The following is a 22587-nucleotide window of genomic DNA, read 5'->3' as shown; positions in this document are numbered from 1 at the left end:
AAAAGTTTGTAACTTAGACACAATAATAAATTTCCATTTTTGAAAAAGTGGAATATAACACTAAAATGTAAGAGGCCTAGAGAAGAAATGTCCCCGTGGTATTTAATACAGCCACTAAAACAACAGTGTGTTGCTCTTGACAACCATCAGAAGTACTCTGCAATGTCTATGTCCAAAGCAGACAGGAGCGTGGCTGAAGGCAGGTCCAGGATGGATGAGGGCTGGCCATTACAGTGTTTACATGTGGCTCAAACACTCCTTCTCCTTGTAAGTCTGGCATCTCCCGTCACTTGTTTTCATATGAGTAAAGAAGAAAAACAGGCCCCTGGCATTTTCTCCAAGGGCCTTTGAAGGAATGACATTGGCTAAATATGCTAAGATTCAGACTGGCATCCCTGACCTCCACTCTCTCATTCTGTAGACACACGAGATGTCACACTAAGATTTAACAACCAAATTCAGTTATGCCTCTGGGACGACCCTGGTTATAAAAGACGCTTCCCAAGACGGAGAGGGTTTACTGGTGAAATGCATCCACATCGACCACCTCTGTGGTCTCGCATATTCTTTGTGTGAAAAATGTTTCTGTTTACAAACACACAAATACAACGCACTACACTCTCTTCAAACAAGTTTCAACAGCAACCTTTGGTCATGACTAAATCTCATATCTTAGTGTAAATTTTTTTTTAGTGAATGTATAACCACCCATTACTGTGGGAGAAAAAGGAGCTTCAGAAAAAAAGAAATTTTAAGCAAAACCTGTATTACCAGCAGGGAGGGAGGAAGAAGCAGCTGAAAAGAGATGCTGTGTTGCCAGGGAGTAAATAAGTTTATGCAGGGAAATTTAACATATTAATTTTCCTGGAGAGGGGAGAGAGGAATATGGTTAATGGAAGATGGAACAAAACAAACACAGGTGTTTAAATGAAAATAATCAGCTGCTGCTGCTGAATTGCCCATAATGAACTGGAATAGATGGGGACAGCAAAAATATGGGATTCACAAAAAAGGAACAGTGAAAATTCTGAAATAGAAACTTTAGATAAGAAACCAGACGAAGCCGCCAAACCTTGGGAAATGCATCAGCAAGAACCATTCTCAATTGTAAAATGATTGACGTAGAAAAGCCAGCTTGAATACACTGAAAACTATCATCCAATCCTCAAACATTTAAAGACAGAATTACCAAACGACCCAGCCATGCTGCCCCCAGGTCTATCCCCAAAAAGGAACTGAAGACAGGCAAGCGAGCAAAGCTGGCCCGTGAGCGCTCACGGCAGCCCTGCTCACGGGAGCCGATGGCTGGGAATGACCCCAGAGCCGAGGAGCAAACCAGAGGCGACGCACACAGGGGAGAGCCAGCCAGTGACCGCGAGGAGCGAGGGCGGACACGCACGTCACACGGCAAAGGCCCGGAGTCGACCTTGCCGTCTGCGTGGGCTCTCCACTCTAGATCCGTCCCCACGCCAGGGAGCAGATCCGGGAGGGGATAACACGCGGACAGGTTTCCCTCCAGGGTGACGGGAACGGGAACGACCGGGGGCCACGTTACAGCACGCGGGAGCAGGCTGAATGCCGCCGGGGTCCGCTCTCCGCTCGCTTCATGCGTTACCTCCATTTCTAAAAGGGCCCGGAGCACAAGGCCCAGCAATGGGAGTAGCCCCGGCCTCAGACAATTCTCGCTTCAAATCACCCCGCCAACCACTAACGAGGTTCCCTAAAGTGCCTTTGGATCAGGCCCTGCTCCCCGGCAGCTACTTCCTTCCGTCACCTTGTCACCTCCAAGACGATCCTACTTCTGCAAACCACCAGGCAGAGGACGGGGCAAATTCAGAGCAGCGCCCCACAGGCAGAGGTTAGGCCGACATCCAAGTGCCTGGGTTCAACTCCCGCTCCAGCGCCTGGTTCCAGCTTCCTGCCGGTGCTGACCCCGGGGAGTCCCTGGGGAGGGCTCAAGTACTTGGGTCCCTGCCACGCTCCCCGGAGACCTGGACTGTTTTTCCAGCTCCGAGCTTTGGCCTGGCCCAACGCCAGCAGTTATGGACATGTGGAGAGCCAAACAGAATGGGAGTGCTCAATCTCACTCGCTCCTCTCTGTTTGCATCTGCTTCCCAAATACATTCCAGGTTGGTTTTTTTGTTTGTTTTTGTTTTACCTTCAAAGCAAAGCCCTTTGCAAAGCGCATGCGTGAGAATGCACGCCCCGCCCCTGATTTCACTGGGGCTGCGTGGGGTGGCAGTCACAGAGATGGATAAGGCACGTGGCTGACCTCAAGGCGCTCTCAGGAGAGCGGCAGGAGAAGAGTTTGGCAATAGAGAACACAACAGAGACTGTAAAAGCACCGTGGGAGCAGGGTACCAAGGCCCAGCGCGATGTGAACGGGAACCTAAGGCGGAGAAACGGTGGGTCAGGGCCGGTGTTTTGAAGCCTCCCACTAAAGGATGAGAAGGAAGTCAACAGAGAAAAGGGGACAGGGCGCTCCGGCGACGGCAGCAGGTGCACGTGGTGAGGCAGCCACGCAGCTCACGACCCAAGAGTCGGCAGACGTCTGGGGCTTGGGCCCGCCCCACACCGCCACAAGTAACCACTACACAGCACCGCCCTTTCTTCTCACCCGGCTGGGATCAGACGGGCTCCGGGGAGGGGGTGGGCACCGAGGGTGGCCCTATCTTTCCAGTAGTTGTCTCCAGAGTGGGCTGGGACCCGTGAGGGCGGATGCATGATTTAGAAAGCAAGCGATCGAAACCTACCTTTGTCGTCTCTTCAGGGTCCTCAGGTTCCAGCGTCAGCAGCCACCTCAGGCACTCGCTCTCTGCAACAGCCACAGCCCGCACAGACAAGGGGGCCTGATGGCCGCGGGGGCCCGCACAGCTCACTAACAAATTTTCCTGTCGGGGTGCCTCTGCCTCACGCCAAGCATACCCCCGGCCACGTTCCAATTGGCTGACAATCCAAGACCGAGGCGGCTTCTCCCCTCTTTGGCTTTCCTGGGGAAAGTGGGGCATGGCACCCTGGACCAGCACAGGGCACCGCGTCAGCACCTCGGGACCTGAGAAATGACTCTTGGGGTGAATGATGGGACCGCAGGCTGCACAAGGCGCGACTGTCACATTTCACCTGAGAGCAATTTACAAAGTCCAGGCATTCTTGCCTTCCCATTGGCACTTGAGGGGTAAACAGGTCACAACAAAATCGGGGATGCAAAGTCTCAGCCATTGCAGCTTTATAACTCAGTACCACCGGAGACAGGTGACCCATCTGCAAAGGCAGGCGACACCAACGCCCAGCGCGCCTATGCCGAAGTCTGCTCTCCTGGGGAGAGACAGGCATGTCTCCACCGATAGACCCCTGCACGCCCGGCGGGGAGGGAAGATTCAACTCGGCAGTCCACACTGCGTCTCCGGACCCGATCCTTCCGTGAGTCCCCGTGTGTGAGGCCAGTGCGCACACCTGTCTAATACCACAGATCTTTAGGCAGCCAGGCTGGAGGGGTCTGCCCGACGCTGGCTCACCTGTTGACGCCGTCGTTGGCTAGCTGGATTCCGCGGTCGATCTGCAACACTGTCTTGTAATCCACGTAAGCCTTCCCGTACTGCTCTAACGTCTCAAAGGCCAGGGCTCGCCGCAGAAGAGGCTTCACTGAAAAAGGCTGAAGCTCCAGGGCTCTAAAGGAGGCAAAAGGACCCCGCGTCACGTGTGGGGACTCCACTCGTCAGCTTCCACCTGACTGACCACACCCTGCGAATGCCCGCACACGTCACAGCTCGTCTCGCGGACGCTGGCAACACGCAAGGCAGGCAAACCCGGAGGGGCAGAGCAATCGGCTGGCTGTGTGGCCGCTCTCTTTCAAACCAGAACTGAAGCACCATGTGTGTCCTCCTCCCGCCGTGATGTGTGGGCTCCCCAGGGTCCCGGAGCCCAGCACGGCACCTGGCACAGAACAGGGTCTCAACGGATTCTCGTTCCCAATAGATAGAGAGTCTTACTTGCACTGTGTATCTAAGGCAGAACCTTAATTGAGAACCACATGAGCCTGTACTACATTTTGAAGACCAGCTGGGGCCAGCGCTGTGGCATAGGGGGCAAAGCCACCCTCTGCAGTGCTGGCATCCCATATGGGTGCCGGTTCGAGTCCCAGCTGCTCCACTTCCCATCCAGCTCTCTGCTATAGCCTGGGAAAGCAGTGGAAGATGGTCCAAGTCCTTGGGCCCCTGAGCCTGTATGGGAGACCCGGAAGAAGCTCCTGGCTCTTGGATTTGGATCAGTCCAGCTCCGGCCATTGCAGCCAACTAGGGAGTGAACCAATGGATGGAAGACTTCTCTGCCTCTGCCTCTCTGTAACTGTGCCTTTCAAATAAATAAATAAATCTTTAAAAAAAAAAAAAGACCAGCTCTTCAGGACTGTGTACAGTTCATTCTGATTCAGCAACAGCCAAAAAGTCTTCACGAATAAACCAGAAGGCAGGAAAAGAACTAAATACACAATTTCTAAGTCACGGATTTTCATTTTGCACTTTCTAGTCTATGAAGTATTTCCAGTAACATTCAAGGCGTACAAGGATACTTCACAGAAAGATGGGATAAAAGCTTATTCTGGTGCAAACATTTTGAAATCCATGCATACAAGAGGTGTTCAAAAGGGTCACAGGAAACACAACGTAGAAAGAGGTGCATAGAAAACTTAGTGTGCGGGGAAAAACAACTACACGTGGATTTCAAAATTAATTACTCTGCACCAAAGTCAACTTACCTTTCCATTCCATTTTCCCACAAACGTTTTGAAATACCCTCGTGTTTCAAGGTTTTGTTTGGAGCAACTGTGTAAAGCTATTTCAGTACTTGTGGACTTTTTTGTATTCTGAAGTGAAACACGCATTGCAGACAACGTACTCTCTGCCTTAACAAACTCGTGACGTGACGCAGTGAAGCTGTCCTGGGTGCAGGGGGCCCGGGAACCGTGGATGCACTGGAGCCTGCCTATTTAACCCCCCACTAGTAATCTTAAAAATGTGCTGTCTAGGGGAGGGTGGTGTGGCACAGTGGAGTGGCCCACGGCCTGCGACACCTGCGTCCCTGGTTTGATACACAGCTACTCCACTTCTGATCCAGCCCCCTGCTAAGGCACCTGGGAAGCGGCAGGTGATGGCTCAAGCCCTTGAGTCTGTACCACCCATGTGGGGGACCCAGATGGAGTTCTAGACTGCTGGTTTCAGCTTGGTCCAGCTCCAGCCAACGTGGCCATTTGGGGAACAAATCAGCTGCAAGAAGGAAAAGCGCACTTCCTGTCTTGAGCACCACTATGCGCGTTCCCAGTTCTGGATCCTGAGAGGCACTGAGCAAGCACCTCCTGGGGGGAGTCTCAGAGCAGCGCCCCCTGCAGCACACACAGCTGCACTGCCAGTGAGGGAGCTCCCAGTCACCCACCACTCGCCTTCCTTCACGCAGCCACGTGAAGGCTGCACCCAGCTAAGCTTAATTCTGAGGGAATACAAAGGGACTTCAAAATTCTGTGGAAAAACGGAATTAAAAGATGCATTTGTTTTGGCTCAAAAATATTTGAAATCCAGGCACAGGGTTTTTGTTGTTGTTTTAAGCCACACTTTCCACAAACTTTTTGAAGGCCCTGTGTGTTCACTGCAAACACAGATGATAAACATGGCTCTCTCACAAGCACACAGCTCTCTCCACTTCAGAGACTTCCAACACCCGGAGTACCATCATCCAATCAAGACGGCCCCAAGCAAGTGTGCGTGATGCACTTAATTTTCAGCACCTGCGGGCCTGGTTGGCATGAGGGGTTTTCCCCTGGACCACAGTCCTCAGAATGAAGACGAGCCCCGGAACAGAAACCCCCACGAAGGAAAAGAAAGCACTCACGCCTAAAACTAAACAGGCACAGCCAACTTGGAAAGCGGTGCACAGAGAACAGGCCGCCTACTGGCACTGCGGAGACCCTGCAGCGTCCAAGTTCAAGCCTGTGCGAGAGGAGCGAGCGAAAATCCTAAGCACCCCTCCTGTGTGTTTAGCCTGTCGGAACAGATGCAGAGGTTCCTGGATACCACGCCAAGGCTCCCTGGCAGATGGGAAAGTGAAGGTTTCTAGCTTTCACTGGTAAACAATGATGCTAATAAAAATGTCTACAACAATGACTTGCAAACTTTTGCTTGGGCATCACAAGCCCTCTGTATTGCACCTGAAGGCCGGGAATGGAGACCAGGAGGCCCAGGCCCCCATACCCCAGGCATGTCCAAACCCACCCCAGGACACCCCGACGGCCCCCTGGGTGCAGGCATCCACATCAAATACCTCGATCATAAACCCCAAAGACATAAACATTCCTCCCACAGGTCAAAGTCTCTCACCTTCCCCTTACTTTAAATCCCACCCCAGGTTCTTCTTTTTCAGTGTTTGACTTGTCTGGTCAGAAGAACTCATGGAACTCTCCAAAGAGCAGAGATAATGGCCTTAAGAATCTCCCTTCCTCCCCCCAAAAAAAGGATTCCTTCAAAATGTCTGCAATCTGAGGTGAAGCGATGGCCAAACTTCCTGCTCGTACGTTATTCCTAGTTTATCCAGGTTTAAACACAGCCATATTGCAACAGGTGCATCGGGGCTCCTCTGGGATTGAAAACAAGTCTGAGAATCTCTGCTCTGGAGTAAACTCACCTCCTGCTCATCACCCTCTCCACGCCCCTGACTCACACAGCAGCTATCCAAGCCAACATCTAAGTAGGTCGCTCTCTGTGGAGGTCAGCGCTGACCAGCAGAGCCGGATTCCTTGGCTTAGAGCACAGCTCCTACCCAAGGACACCCTATCTGAAGCCACGCCCTCCCTCTGCACTCCCCCAGGACCAGTCACCCCCACCCCACCCCGACCCCGGGGCCTCCCTAGAGTCCCAGCATGCTTTCCCTGTGAATCTACCCTGACACACAGTGAGTCTCAGCCAGCACCTGCGCACCTCCTCTCAAGACCCCACTGTTTTGCAGGAGCCCTGACTTTAGGGACCCCAAAGTTGTAACCGCAGCATCCCGATCCTGCTCACTGCGGGACGATGGCTGAGAGAAGCCTGCAGGGCAACACCCTGCACCCGGATCCCAGAGCTGAGGGGCTGCTGGCCACAAAGCACCCATGCCTGCTATCAACAAGCTCCCGGGCTCTAGTCAGTTAGCTACAGCCGGTGGTGGAGGTTTTACAACTGGCCCAGGCTTGTGATGTGTCAGTTTTCATGGGTACTGCCAATGCGAAAGTAACAAATCCTGCACCTTAGAGACAAGTGTCCACAGGACTCCACCTCGGGCTTCTGAGAGTGAAACGGATAGCCATAATCCCAGGAGACCACAGACGACAAAGCAGGCCTCTGGATTTTTTAGGTGCACCAATGGCAACTTCTGCAACAGGCTCAGACAAAGGCAAGGGTATGTTCTACTCAAGGATATGTACTCATCCGTCCTGGCGGGTGACTTCCGGGGCACCAACAGCGATTACGTTGCTGCAAGGTGGTGCCAGGCTGTAGGGGACCCGGCCCTGATCTGAAGGAGCCGAAATCCACCGCAGCGGAGGGCACAAGGACCTCCAGGGGTGACCTGCAGATGCCCAGGGGGCCTGGGGCATCCAGGACGCAGGAGAGGACAGCATCGGAGCAGGGACTGCCGGAGCCTAACCCGGCCCGCGGCCAGGGCGGTCCTGGCAGACCACAAGGCTGCACAGAGCTTGTTTAGGGGGAGGAGGGGCATCTGGTGACTGAGACACGTTTATAATTATCACCTGGAAGGTCTGTCTGAAACTATCTGAGCAAAATCACGCACCAGGAAAAGCTAATCTGATGCCCTGGGGGGGGGGGGGGATCAGAAGTAGTCATTAGGAAATGAGTCTGAATTAAGAGTGCCAGCAGTGCGACTGTCTACACCCGGAGAGAAGTTACCGTTTTTGCACAGGAATCCATCACCATCCCCTATGCGGAAATTTTAGAAGAACATGGGATATTGCGTTCATCACCCGGATATGACAGCAGTGTCTTAACGACCCAGAGCGCGTGCGGGTTTACCTGTTACAATCTTGAATGCAGCCACTGCAGTTGCCTTCTTTTAGGTAACATGCTGCTCTATTTGAATATAAGATACTTAGGTCATCTGCACTGGCACTTCCTAAAATCACATTTAATTAGACACAGTTACAATCCATTAGCAAGAATCACAGTCGACCCCAGTCCGAGGGCGGCGGCGGCGGTAGCACCGCAGTCGCGCGCCGGCTCCTCCTGCAGACTCCGGGGAGCCGCCCACCTCCGCAGTGGCCCCCGAGGGCGAGCGCGCCGGGCCGGGGACGCGCTCCGCGCTCCGCTCGCAGGTCAGGCGCTCGGCGCCCTGAGTCACCGGGCAGGAACGCGGGAGCCCAGCGCCTGTCCGTCCGGAGGCGGAGGCGGAGGCGGCCGCGCCCGCGGGGACACCCCCCGCCCCCGCGTGCCGGGAACCGCAGCCCCGGGGGGCCGCCGCTCACCCACCTGCAGGCTCCAGCTGCGCGATCGCCGCCGAGTACTTGCCGGCCGCCTCGGTGAACTGGCCGCTCTTGAACAGCTCGTTGCCCTGGCTCTTGAGGTCGGCGGGGCCCACGGGGGCGCCGGGCCCCGAGGGCGCGTCGGCCGCCGCGGGGTCCGCGAGGCCGGGGTGCGCGTTGGCGCCGGCGGCCGGAGCCGGGGTCGGGGCCGGGGTCCCGCCGCGCTGCTCCGCGCTGGCCGCCGGCGCCCGGGTCCTCCGCGGCCGCTTGGCGCCGTCGCTCCTGCCAGACAGCTTCTTCTGGATGTTGCCCATGGCGCGCGCGGGCTCGGCGGCCTCTGTGGGGAAGCAGATGCGGGAAGTGAGAATTGGCATCGGCCGGGGCTACTACGGCCGGGCCGCGGGGGAGCCGGCGCGAGGGGCGGGCTCGCGGGGAAGCCGGGCCGGGCGCCGCCCCGCGGGCGGAGCCGAGGGCTCGCGGCGCGGCCCGGGCCCGGCACGTCCGTCCCCCGTGGCCCCGCGGCTTCCTGAGTTGCGGGGCTCCCGACTGAAGCCGCGCGGCGGTGGAACTCCCCAAGCGTCCACAGGCTTGGGGCGCGAAAACCGGCATTTCCAACCTGGCTTCCAGCCGCACCTGTCGGGGCAGATCTTAACGAAGGGATACTTTTCCCTTCCGTGTGCAACTTTGGAATGAATGAATGAATGGAGTTACTCAAACTTGAGGAATCCAATAACTGCACCCTGAATTAGGATGCTCTTTTCTTATTTTAAAGGATGGGGAGAAAAAAAGACCATTCGAAAGAACAATACATTCGAAGCGATTTTCAAAAGTCATTTCTAAAGTGAATTTACCAAGAAGTCACATCAAATAGAAACCTAGTTCTTAAAGGAAGCCTGTAAACTCAGCAAGTTTTCCATTTCAATGCCTTATTCAGACTAAAACTTTCCTTGATTATGATTGAGTTTAGATAGTAGTAGCTTTACTAATTACCGAATTTTTAAATATGAAAATATAAATATTTCATCGATGGGTCTTATCAATATTTAAAGCAATTATTTCCAAGCTCTGAAAATCACTTACATATCAAGACTTCTTTTTTTAAACATTCTAAAGTTGTGTTTTTTGTTTTTGTTTTTTTTTTTGTTTTTTGTTTTTTGTTTTTTTTTGACAGGCAGAGTGGACAGTGAGAGAGAGACAGAGAGAAAGGTCTTCCTTTGCCGTTGGTTCACCCTCCAACGGCCACTGTGGCCGGCGCACTGCGCTGATCCGAGGGCAGGAGCCAGGTACTCATCCTGGTCTCCCATGGGGTGCAGGGCCCAAGCACTTGGGCCATCCTCCACTGCACTCCCGGGCCACAGCAGAGAGCTGGCCTGGAAGGGGGGCAACCGGGACAGAATCCAGTGCCCCGACCGGGACTAGAACCCGGTGTGCCGGCGCCGCAAGGCGGAGGATTAGCCTAGTGAGCCACGGCGCCGGCCTTAAAGATTTTTAATAGGTATGTTTTCCACTCTTTTATCAATGGGAAAGCCAAGACTCGCAGCACAAAGGGGAATACATAGCCACAGTTACTGAAGTCAACATCAGGATGATCACCTTAAGGCAGGTTTCAAGGATAAGGGCACATCAACACCGCGCTCTACGGAGCAGTCCAATTTGAGCTTAATTATTAAAGCAAAAAAAAAAAAAAAAATATCTTAAGCCGGCGCCGTGGCTCAATAGGCTAATCCTCCACCTTGCGGCGCCAGCACACCGGGTTCTAGTCCCGGTTGGGGCGCCGGATTCTGTCCCGGTTGCCCCTCTTCCAGGCCAGCTCTCTGCTATGGCCAGGGAGTGCAGTGGAGGATGGCCCAAGTGCTTGGGCCCTGCACCCCATGGGAGACCAGGAAAAGCACCTGGATCCTGGCTCCTGCCATCAGATCAGCGCGGTGCGCCGGCTGCAGCGGCGGCCATTGGAGGGTGAACCAACGGCAAAGGAAGACCTTTCTCTCTCTGTCTCTCTCTCTCACTGTCCACTCTGCCTGTCAAAAAAAAAAAAAAAAAATCTTGTACAGAGAAATCCCCAGGTTGGATCCAATAAGATCTTTTGAAAATATTTATTTATTTGAAAGGCAGAGTTAACAGAGACCAAGGGAGTAAGAGAGAGAGAGAGAGAGAGAAAGAGAAAGAGAGAGAGAGAAAGAGAGAGAGAGATCTTCCATCTGTTTGCTTGCTTACTGCAGCCAGGAGCTTCACCCAGAGCCCCCCACGTGGGTGCAGGGGCCCAACACTTGGGTCATCTTCTGCTGTCTTCACAGGTGCATTAGCAGGGAGCTGGATTGGAAGTGGAGGATATTATGGGATGCCAGCGTCATAGGCAGTGTCTTCACCCACATTTTGTTTAGTACTTGTTACTGCAGTCCTCACCCCAAAACCTGATGGAGCCCCGAGTCAGCGGCAGCAGAGGCGATGGACAGCCCGGGATTGCTGGCGTCCCCTTGTGTGTGGTCTCCCCACGGCTGACCAAGACTGTTACTACATCACCGCAGTTGATTTAGAACTTGACCTTTCTGTACATTATCATCAGTGCTCATACCAAGAATTATCCTTCCCACTCTACAAACGAGACACCAGACAAACAAGGAAGAAGCTAAGGAATCTGCCCAGGAGCGGGGAGCTGGAAACCAGCATTCCCCAGGCTTTGAACTGAGTGCCAAGCCGTGTCTTCTTCCTTCCTGGACAGTCTGAGTAGTTCCTGGACAGACAGACGGAGGTCTGACTGTGAAGCCCTGGGAGCCTTGTGGAGTGCTGAGCCTCACCAAGACACACTGATGGGAGAGGTGCATCTAACAGATGAAGAGAGGAAGACTCTTCCTGTAGACCGAGGAATGCCTAGAAAGGAGAGAACACGCCGGAGGGCGTCAGGAAGAAAGGGGTCAACAAGAACAGATTTCAAAGGAAGGAACACTTAGCAGTGGAGTTTGTGGGCTGGGCAGTTTGGGTAGCTGACAGGTGCAAAAATCCTCGACAAATACAAGCGAGCCTGACTCGGCAGCGTTTTAAAAGGATTATACACCAGGACCGAGGGGGATTTACCTTGGGAACGCCAAGGTAGTTCAATATCAGGTGAGCGGTGCCAGTGTATCATGTGAAAAGAACAAAGGGAAAAATACCACATGGTGATCAGCTGAAAAAACCCAGCACCCTTTCATGATAAAAACACCTAGAAAACTGGGGACAGAAGTAAAAGTCAACATGATAAACTACACGCATGAAAAACCCACAGCGGACACCTCCTTCAGTGGTGACAAGTGAAAGCTTAAAAAATGACAACACCTTCTATTTTCACCACCGTTGTTATTGCTAGAAGTTAACATCTAATCAGGCCAGAAAATGAAAGAAAAGGAATCTATCCTGGAAAGGATTGTAAGTGCATCATCTTATATATATTAAAAATCCCGAAGAATCTACTTTCAAAAAAGAAAGCCCTAGTAAATCTGATAATTATATTCAGTAAAGTTGCAAAGTACGAGATCAACTCACCAAAAATTAGTTTGTTTCTGGATACTAGCAACAAAAAAATCCAAAAGGGAAATTAAGGAAATAAGTACTTTCACAATAGCATCCAAAAGAATAAAATATCTAGGAATAAGTTTAACCAGAGAGCTAAAAGACTTATATACTGGAAACTGCAAAATATTGCTGAAAAAAGGGAAAGATTTATCTTGGACATGACTGGTGAATGGGAAGACTTAATGTTGCTAAGATATCAATACTACCCAAAGCAATTTACAAACTCAAAATAAGCCCTATCCAAACTGTTTGTGAAAATGGACAAGTGAATCCTCAAATTCAAATGAATTATAAATGGTCCATGATAGTCAAAATGATCTTTAAAAAAAAAAAAAAAAAAAAAAGGACTCACACATTTTTATTTCAAAATGTCCTGCAAACTACATCATCAAAACAGTGTGCTGATGGCCTAGGACACACATACACCAATGGAACAGAACTGAGTTCAGAATAAATCCATACATCTGTGGCTGATTCCCAGCAAGGGTGTCAAGTCCACTCAATACAAAAAGAACAGTTTCTGTGACAAATCGTGTAGACAACCAGTATCCCACATGCAAAAAAAAAAAAAAAAAAAAAAAGAAAGAAAGAAAACAAAAAAAACCTAAGTCACTCCACCTCACATCATATATATGAATTATTCAAAGTGAATCAATTTAAATATAAGAGCTAAAATCATAAAAATCTTAGAAAACATAGGGATAAATTTTCATGACCTTGGATTTGATAATGGATTCTTATGTATGACAACCAAAGCACAAGGAACAAAAGAAAAAAAAATTGTGCTTCTCAAATTAAAATTTTCAGGGGGCTGGCATTGTGGCATAGTGGGTAATGTAGCTGCCTGTGACACTGGTATCCCATATGGGTGCTAGTTCGTGTTCCAGCTGCTCCACGTCTGATCCAGTTCCCTGCTAATGGCCTGGGAAAAGCAGCAGAGGATGGCCCAAGTGTTTGGGCCCCTGCCACCCACGTGGAAGACCCGGATGAAGCTCCTGGTTCCCGGCTTCAGCCTGGCCCAGTCTTGTCCATTACAGCCATCTGGGAAGTGAACCAGCAGATGGAAGATCTCTAGCTCCTCCTCTTCCCTGGAACTCCGCCTTTCAAATAAATAAATAAATCTTCTTTAAAAATTTAGAAATTTTCAAAATGACAGTGAGTTACCTGCATCACCTCTGTTAACACAGAAACAGAAAGTTACAAATGCTAGTGAGGATGTGGAGAAAGGGCAAGAATGTGAATTAGTGCAGCCAACATGGAAAACAGTATAGCACCTTCCTAAAAAAACTAGAAATAGATCTGCCACAGAACCTAGTAACCCACCCCTGGGTACATGTCCAAATGACATGAAGTCATTGTATCAAAGAGATAACTGCTCCACCATGATTACTGCTGTGTTGTTCACCATAGCCAAGACACAGAACCAACAAAGATGTCCATCACCAGATGACTGGATAAGGAAAATGCAATACATACATACAGTGGAATATTATTTAGCCATAAAAGGAAAAAAAAAACCTGGGACAGGCACTATGGCATAGAAGGTTAAGCCTCCACCTACAGTGCTGACATCCCATATTGGTGCCAGTTTGAGTCCTGGTTGCTCCACTTCCGATCCAGCTCTCTGCTATGGCCTGGGAAAGCAGTAGAAGATGGCCCAAGTCCTTGATTCTCTGCATCCATGTGGGAGACCCAGAAGAAGCTCCTGGCTCCGGATCAGCTCAGCTCCAGATACTGCAGCCATCTTAGGAGTGAACCAGTGGAAGGAAGACCTCTGTCTCTCTCTGCCTCTCTGTAATGCTGCCTTTCAAATAGATAAATAAATCTAGAAAGAAAAGAAAAGAAAAGAAAAGAGAGAGAGAGAGAGAGAGAAAGTCCTGCCACTTGCAACAAAATGTATGGGATTGGAGGACATCATATTAAGTGAAATAAGCCAGTCACAGAAAGAGAAATACCACATGTTCTCCTTACATGTAGAAGCTAAAAAGAAACAAACAAAGCAAAAGGAAAACACCTCAATGTGAACACAGAGTGGGATTACTAGAGGCTGGGAGGAGGGGTTAGAGGGGGTGTGGGTAACAGGAAATGGAATCAGAGTTAGATCATAGGAATAATTCCTAGTGTTACACAGTGCAGTGGGGAGTCGATGGTTCACAATAACCTAACATATACTGTATGAGCAAAGAGTAGAAGATTCAAGCCTCCAGTAATGTCAAAGAAAGGGAAATGCTGATTACCCTGTTTTAATCGGTATACATTGTATGCAGGTATTGAGTTGCCATACTCTAACCCATAAGTATGTATAATTACTAAAATTTTTCTAAAAAATTAAAAATTTGTGCATCAAAAGAAATTATCCACAAAGTAAAAAGACAACCCACATCATGGGCGAAAATATTTACAAGTTATGTATCTGGTTCGACTCTAGTATCCAGAATATAAAAAAGGAATACTTACAACTCAACAATAAAAAGGCACATGACCCAATTTAAAACTGAGCAAAGATCTTAAGGAGACTATTCTCCGAGATACAAATAGCTAAGAAGCACGTGAAGGAATGGCTAACACCACCAGTCATTAGGAAAACACAAATCAAAACCATAACCATATAAATCAAAAGGCAGACAATAACATGTGTTAGCGAGGATGTAGAGAAACTGGATCTCTGTGCTCTGCTGGTGGGGTTGTAAAATGGCAGAATCACTTTGGAAAACAGTCTGCAGTTCACCAAGTGGTTAAACATACAGTTAAAATGTAATGCAGCAATTCTACTCCCAAGTCCTTAAGAACGCTTAAAACATCAGTTCACATAGACTCTACACATAAATGCTCAGGACAGCATTATGTATAAAAGCCAAAAAGTGGAAAAACTCAAATGCTCATCAGCCGAAGAATAAAGAAAATGTGCTATTATCCATAAGACAGAGTATTATTTTCCCATAAAAAGGAATGAAACCCTGATACATGCTGCAACATGGAAGAGAACATGCTAAGTGAAAGAAGACAAACATAAAGGCTTCCTTATAGGAAACATTTATTTTAAAGATTTATTTGAAAGGGAGAGTTACAGAGAGAGAAAAAGATATATCTTCCATCCATAGTTGACTCCCTGAAAGTCTGAAATGGCTGGGGCTGGACCAGGAGGAAGCCAGGAGCCCAGAACTCCATCGGAGCCTCCCATGTGGGTGCAGTGGTTCAAGCACTTGGGCCATCTGCTGCGGCCTTCCCAGGTGCATTAGCAGGGAGCTGGACCAGAAGCGGAGCAGCTGGGATTCTAACTGGTGCTAGTATGGGATGCCAGCGTTATCAGGCAGATGCTTAACCCGCTGCACCACAACGCCAGCCCCCACGTGAAATATTTAGAACAGGCAAATCCACAGAAACAAAAGCGGTTTTGCCAAAAGCAGCCAGGGCCTGGGGGAAGGAGAAAATGGGGGGAGTAACTGCTGATGGGTATGGGGTTTCTTTCTGAAATGACAGGAATGTCCTGGAATAAGACAGTTAGGACAGCAGTAGAGCATTGTGAATATACTAAAGTCCAGTGATTTTGACAAGGATGAATGTTATGGAAGTGGGCCTTTAGCCTAGTGGTTAAGACCTGTTAGAAAGCTGGGGTTCAATCCCCACCTCCAGCTCTGACTCACTCTTCCTGCCAGTGCACCTTGGGAGACAGGAGTGATGGCTCAAATAGTTGGCTGGGTTCCTGCCACCCACCTGGGAGACCTGGATTGTGTTCTTGGCTCCTGGCTCTGGCTCTGGCCCAGGTGCAGCCCCAGGTATTACAGGCATTGGGGGAATGAACCAATGAGTGAGAGCTTTCTCTGTCTACCTTTCAAATAATTGAATTAAAAGGATGAATTTTAAGATCTATGAATTATATCTTGATGTTTAAACAAGGTGCTTAATTCACCTCATCACTGACAACAAAAGGAGCTCTTTTTTTTTCTTGGTGCATTTTATGGGAGGGAAAAAAAGTATATTTAATTTCCATTTTTTAAATTAGCAATAAAAAGGGGGGGGGCTGGCATCATGGTGCAGTGGTTTAAGCCATCACCTGTGACACAGGAATCGCATAGCAAAGCATCAGTTTGAGTCCCAGCTGCTCTGCTTCGGATCCAGCCTCCTGCTAATATTCCTGAAAAAGCAGCAGAAGATTGTTCAGGTGCTTGGACCCCTGCCACCCAGGTAGGAGACCCAGATGGGGTTCCTGGCTCCTGGCCTCAGCCTGGCTCAGCTCCAACAATCGCAGCCATTTGAGGAATGAAGCAACAGGCAGACCACCTCATTCTCTCTGTTACTCTGCATTTCAAATAAATCTGTTTTTAAAATTTAGCAATAAAAATGTGTGGATCACTTATAGTTCCTAATCAGTGATTTCTCTGTTCATAGGCTTTGCCCATTTTTGTACTGGCTCTTCATCTTTTTCTCATTGCTCTTTAAAAACTCTTCATAAAGCAATTTACAGATTCAATGTAATTCCAATAAAAATACCAAAGACATTCTCAAATATAGAAACAATGATGTTGAAATTCATATAGAAACACAGGAGACCCCAAATAGATAAAACAATCTTATACAACAAAAACAAAGCTGGAGGCATCACAATACCAGATTTCAAGACATACTACAGGGCAGTTATAATCAAAACAGCCTGGTACTGGTACAAAAACAGATAGGTAGATCAATGGAACAGAATAGAAACACCCAAAATCAATCCAAGCATCTACAACCAACTTACCTTCAATGAAGGAGCTAAAGTCAACCCCTGGAGCAAGGACAGTCTCTTCAACAGATGGTGCTGGGAAAACTGGATCTCCACATGCAGAAGCATGAAGCAAGACCCCAACTTACACCTTACACAAAAATCCACTCAACATGGAACAAAGACCTAAAGCTATGACCCAATACCATCAAATTATTAGAGAAATTTGGGGAAACCCTGCAAGGCATTGGCACAGGCAGAGTTCTTGGAAAAGACCCCAGAGGCACAGGCAACCAAGGCCAAAACTGACAAATGAGATTACATCAAATTGAGAAGGTTCTGCACTGCAAAAGCAGCACTCAGCAAAGTGAAGAGGCAACCCACAGAATGGGGGAAATTATTTGCAAACTATGCAACAGATAAAGGATCAATAACCAGAATATATAAGAGATCAAGAAACTCAACAACAGCAAAACAAACAACCCAGTGAAGAAATGGCAAAAGACTTAAATACTAAGACATTTTTCAAAAGAGGAAATCCAAATGGCAAACAGAATCATGAAAAAAATGTTCAGGACCACTAGCTGTCAGGGAAATGCAAATCAAAACCACCATGAGGTCTCACCTCACCTCAGTTAGAATGGCTTTCATACAGAAATCAACAAACAACAGATGCTGATTAGGCTGTAGGGGAAAGGTACCCTAATCCACTGTTGGTAGAAATGTAAACTGTTGGTAGAAATGTAAAGCCACTATGGCAGACAGTGTGGAGATACCTCAGAGGTCTGAACATAGACCTACCATGTGACCCAGCCATCCCACTCCTGGGAATCTACCCAAGGGAAATAAAATCAGCATATGAAACTGTGATCTGTACCTCCATGTTAATTGCAGTTCAATTCATAATAGCAAAGACATGGAATCAACCCAAATGCCTGGGGCTGGCACTGTGGCGCAACCGGTTAACATCCTGCCCTGAAGCGCCGGCATCCCATATGGTGCCAGTTCTAGTCCCAGCTGCTCCTCTTCCAATCCAGCTCTCTGCTATGGCCTGGGAAAGGGCCCAAGTCCTTGGGCCCCTGCACCCACATGGGAGACCTGGAGGAAGCTCCTGGCTCCTGGCTTCGGATTGGTGCAGCTCCGGCCATTGCGGCCAATTGGGGAGTGAACCATTCGGGTGGAAGACCTCTCTCTCTCTCTCTCTCTCTCTCTCTCTCTGCCTCTCCTCTCTATGTAACTCTGACTTTCAAATAAATAAATAAATCTTAAAAAAAAAGCCAAATGCCTGACAGCTGAAAATTGGATAAAAAAAATCATGGGATATATATACCATGGCATACTACACAGCAGTAAAAAAAAAAAAAAAAAAAAAAGTCTATTCATTTGAAGCCAAATGGATCAAACTGGAAAACATCATACTTGTTTAAATAAGCCAGTCCCAAAGGGACAAATTCTATATGATCTCCCCGACCTGTGATAACTAATAGAGCTCCTAAAAGTCAACATGTAGAAATGAAATTGATACTTTGAGAAGCAATGATTTTGAACAGCCATTCTCCTGACTGTTTAGAAACAGCTTTTTATTCTATATTTTTGTTTATCTTCTCTTTTATAATATTTACCTTATCTTTTTCTCTTTTGTGCAAATCACTGAACTCTATACTTAACATAGAGTTAATCATATACGTATAAAGTTAATTGAGAACAGATCTTAGTAAACAGTATGAGTGAGAATAAGAAAGGGAAGAGGAAAGAGGGTGGGAGTGTAGGCAGGAGGGTAGGCACAGCATGAAGAATTACCAAGATACTAAAGCTGTAATGGTGAAATGTATGAAGTTCGTAACTGCAAAGCAGTATAGTCCTACATATTTTCCTATGGACTTACTTTGAAGGGTACAGCTTAACAACTTGCCATAGGACCCCAAAATCCCATAAGCTGACTGATAAAAATAGCAGTTTAAGTGTTATAAAGATCAAATGGATAGGATTAAGTGGTAAAGTGACCATGTAGATAGGATCAAGAAATAAAGTGATCATATAAATAGGACTAAGTGCTTGGAATAATAGAAAGAATTAAAAAGGAGTGAAGGCTCCAACATGGGAAGCAGTCCATACAGCAGACTTTTAGAATGACAATAGCTTTAAGTAGCACTCTGGCCTCAGAATCAGCCGTTAAGGCACTCTGGTCTGGTTGGAAAGCCCAGGGTGAGCATTTCAGGCATGGAAAGCCAAGACACTCTGGGAAAAAATGTCCTAGATAAATAAAGGACCCCTGTGGGTAAGATTCCAGTGGAAAGAAGGGGCCACCAAGGAAGGAGGTACTTTTTTCTGAAGGGAGGATAAAACTTTCACTTTGCTTATGACCTTGTTGAGCTAGTGGATCCAAAAGGCTTCCACTGCCAGGGCAGCTCATGTCAAGAGCCTTGGGTGATCACTGATGTCATATATAAGAGTGTTATTAAATAAGCAACAAGAGTCACTGTGCACTGATTTCCCATGCAGGACTTCTGTCCCCAAAGAGTTGTATCATGAGACTTAATAGTATAACTTGTTCTCAAGAATCACTTCTTGGCTGGCGCCACGGCTCAATAGGCTAATCCTCCGCCTAGCGGCGCCGGCATACCGGGTTCTAGTCCCGGTTGGGGCGCCGGATTCTGTCCCGGTTGCCCCTCTTCCAGGCCAGCTCTCTGCTGTGGCCAGGGAGTGCAGTGGAGGATGGCCCAGGTGCTTGGGCCCTGCACCCGCATGGGAGACCAGGAGAAGCACCTGGCTCCTGGCTCCTGCCATCGGATCAGCGCGGTGCGCCGGCCGCAGGGCACTGGCCGCGGCGGCCATTGGAGGGTGAACCAATGACAAAAGGAAGACCTTTCTCTCTGTCTCTGTCTCTGTCTCTCACTATCCACTCTGCCCGTCAAAAAAAAAAAAAAAGGATCACTTCTTTTTAGTGTATTAAATGGAGGATATTATTATGTCTTATAGTTATGTATAAGAGCTCACAAAAGATGTATCAACCTTGGGTTCTTCTTTAAAGACAATTAAGTTTCTAGAAGAAAAGAAGGGGAAGAAAGAAAGGGAAAAGAAGAAAAGGGCAAAAGAATGAAATCACCTTCGAGAAGCAACAACACAGGACAGCTCTTGTACAGACTGTTGAGGAACAGTTCTTAGCTTTTTTCATTCCATTCATTCCTTTTTCCTTTTTCTTTCTCAGATAAAACAGGAGGTGGGGGGCAGAATGGGTGGGAGGGCGGACACGGTGGGAAGAATTACTATGTTCCTAATATATTTATGAGATACATACAAATTTTAAAAAACTTCATATTGTAAGTTTATTACCCTTTTGCCATTCTTCTTTTTTTTATTTGACAGGTAGAATTATACACAGTGTGAGAGAGAGACAGGGAGAAAGGTCTTCCTTCTGTTGGTTCACTCCCCAAATGGCCGCTACAGCCAGTGCTGTGCCGATCCGAAGGCAGGAGCCAGGTGCTTCTTCCTGGTCTCCCATGTGGGTGCAGGGGCCCAAGAACTTGGGCCATCCTCCACTGTACTCCTGGGCCACAGCAGAGAGCTGGACTGGAAGAGGAGCAACTGGGACTAGAACCCGGTGCCCATATGGGATGCTGGCGACACAGACAGAGGATTAACCAAGTGAGCCATGGTGCCAGCCCTTGCCATTCTTCTTAGTTTGTTACTTGTCTATTAGTGTTTTACCACCTCCCCAAGGTGTCTACCAGGTACAAGTTTTTCATTTTTATATATTCAAAAGAATTTAGCTTTCTCTTTACAATTTCTTTTTTTTTTTTCTTAATAAAGCATAGTAGTTGAACATGTAAAACCACTGCAACATTCTCAGTGAACTTCAGCTACCCTTTTTTTTTTTTTTTATTTGACAGAGTTAGTGAGAGAGAGAGAGAGACAGAGAGAAAGGTCTTCCTTCTGTTGGTTCACCCCCCCTAATGGCCACTATGGCTGGAGCTATGCAGATCCAAAGCCAGGAGCCGGGTGCCTCTTTCTGGTCTCCCATGCAGGTGCAGGGGCCCAAGCACTTGGGCCATCCTCCACTGCCCTCCCGGGTCGCAGCAGAGAGCTGGACTAGAAGAGGAGCAACCAGGACTAGAACCCTGCACCCATATGGGATGCCAGTGCCACAGGCAGAGGATTAACCAAGTGAGCCACTGTGCCAGCCCTACAATTTGTTTCTATTTTTTAACATTTATTTGAAAGAGTTACAGAGAGAGGAATAGACAGAGAGATCCTCAATCTGCTTGTTCACTCCCCAAATGGCATCAAGGGCCAGGGCTGGGCCAGGGTAAAGCCAGGTGCTTCATCCGGGTCTCCTGTGTGGGTGACAGGAGCCCAAACACTTGGGCCATCTTCCACTGCTTCTCCCAAGCCATCATCAGGGAGCTGGAACAGAAGTGGGTGCCCATTTGGGATGACAGCATCAGAGGCAATGGCTTTGCCCCGATTGTCTGTTATTATAACACAGAGATTCCCGCCTTCCCCTTCCTGATCCTGCTAGTTCTAGGCAGGAGAAGGATTTATCTGTATTGTCTTCTTCTGTCTGTGACAGCTTGATTGTCCTCTATTTCATTTTCAAGTCAGAAATCGGCACCAACAGCACGCGGGAGGCCTGACTGTGAGGACAGAGACAGAATAAACACCAGAGCCTCTGCCAGCTGCCTGTGGCCCTATGACAGCCGCCGCTTCTAACTGCTCTCTCCCAGGGAAAGACGCGAGGAGACAGGCAGCCTCCCACAGCAAGCCCATGGACACAAAGCCCTTGACCCTGTCGTCTTGGCACTTAGCAAGGCGATTCTTGGCACTGGTCTGCAGAAGCAGGGATGAAGAAAGCTGTCAGCGGTCTCATCCCAGTACCTGACACCTGGCTGGCGCTCAGTTAATTGTCAGTTGTTAAATCCATCAGTGACGTGGTGCTTCTTCTGGACGACCTGGGCCTGGCCATCTGGAGCGCAGCCCATAAAGGAGGGGTGGTATCAGCCAAGGTCACTAAAGGCTGCAGTTTTCCATGGTCCTCAGGATCTCTGGGACACACCCCATAATGACTAGGAATTCTTTCTTGGAATGTGGTGACATGGCGAACAACTGGCAAAGATTCCAACTTGGCAACTGCCCTCTGAGCTTTCACGTTCTTTTCCTGAGAGCAACTGGGATTGCTTCTCTCACCGTCCAAGACCCTAGGACTTCTTTCTACACGTTACCCAACAATGTAGCTTAGCAGAGGTAAGAGTAAGCGTTAGCTAGTTCAGTTGTTACCATTTGCTCCTGGGATGAAAGGAGGACTTACAAGTTTCCAGATACAGCTGACACTTCAGCAGTGAGGGGTTTGGGGACCTCGACCAGCCCGTGGAGTCAAAATTCCACGTGTAACTTTCCATCCCTCAATATTTGACCACTGGAGTGGACGTTGTGGCACAGGGGTTGAGCCACTGCTCGAGGTGCCCACATTCCATACCAGAGTGCCTGAGACGGAGTCCCGCCTCCTTCCTGCTGATGGGTACCCTGGGAGGCAGCAGAAGATGGACTGAGTGCTTGGTTCCCTACTACCTACAAGGGGGACTCGGATTGAGCTCTAGACTCCTGGCTTCTGCCTCACCTAACCCAGCCTGTTGTGGGCACTTGGGAGTGCTCTTTCTCTTTTTTTCTCTTACTCTCTCCCCCATTGCTCCATCTTTCAAATAAATAAAAAACAAACTGTGGGGAGCAGCCCAGACTAGACTGAGTTACTGGAATTAAGACTTATTCTATGCATCTGCTCTCCCACAATATGGCGCTGGGAGAGAAGTAAACAGCTTCTACACAGCTGCCTCCAGTTCAGCTAATA

The 22587-nt window shown here is 48.7% G+C and overlaps 1 protein-coding gene across 8 annotated transcripts in view; it reads right to left on the bottom strand.

The window, feature by feature from the left end:
* The window catches only part of SPAG1 (sperm associated antigen 1), a 114985-nt gene that overhangs the window by 12545 nt on the left and 79853 nt on the right, over positions 1 to 22587 (bottom strand). For all 8 annotated transcript variants that reach the window (XM_051843956.3, XM_089336391.1, XM_089336393.1 and 5 more), the window contains 3 exons: positions 8502 to 8831; positions 8049 to 8148; positions 3516 to 3668 (listed from right to left, as the gene is read on the bottom strand). In XM_051843956.3, the coding sequence (XP_051699916.3) occupies positions 3516 to 3668; positions 8049 to 8148; positions 8502 to 8831 (583 nt within the window). The remainder of the gene's footprint in view (positions 1 to 3515; positions 3669 to 8048; positions 8149 to 8501; positions 8832 to 22587) is intronic.

Source organism: Oryctolagus cuniculus, chromosome 6, assembly GCF_051225735.1.
Source record: "Oryctolagus cuniculus isolate XC-2025 breed Fujian yellow rabbit chromosome 6, ASM5122573v1, whole genome shotgun sequence".
Classification (NCBI taxonomy): Eukaryota; Metazoa; Chordata; class Mammalia; order Lagomorpha; family Leporidae; genus Oryctolagus; species Oryctolagus cuniculus.
This window is presented reverse-complemented; position numbering and strand designations above follow the sequence as displayed.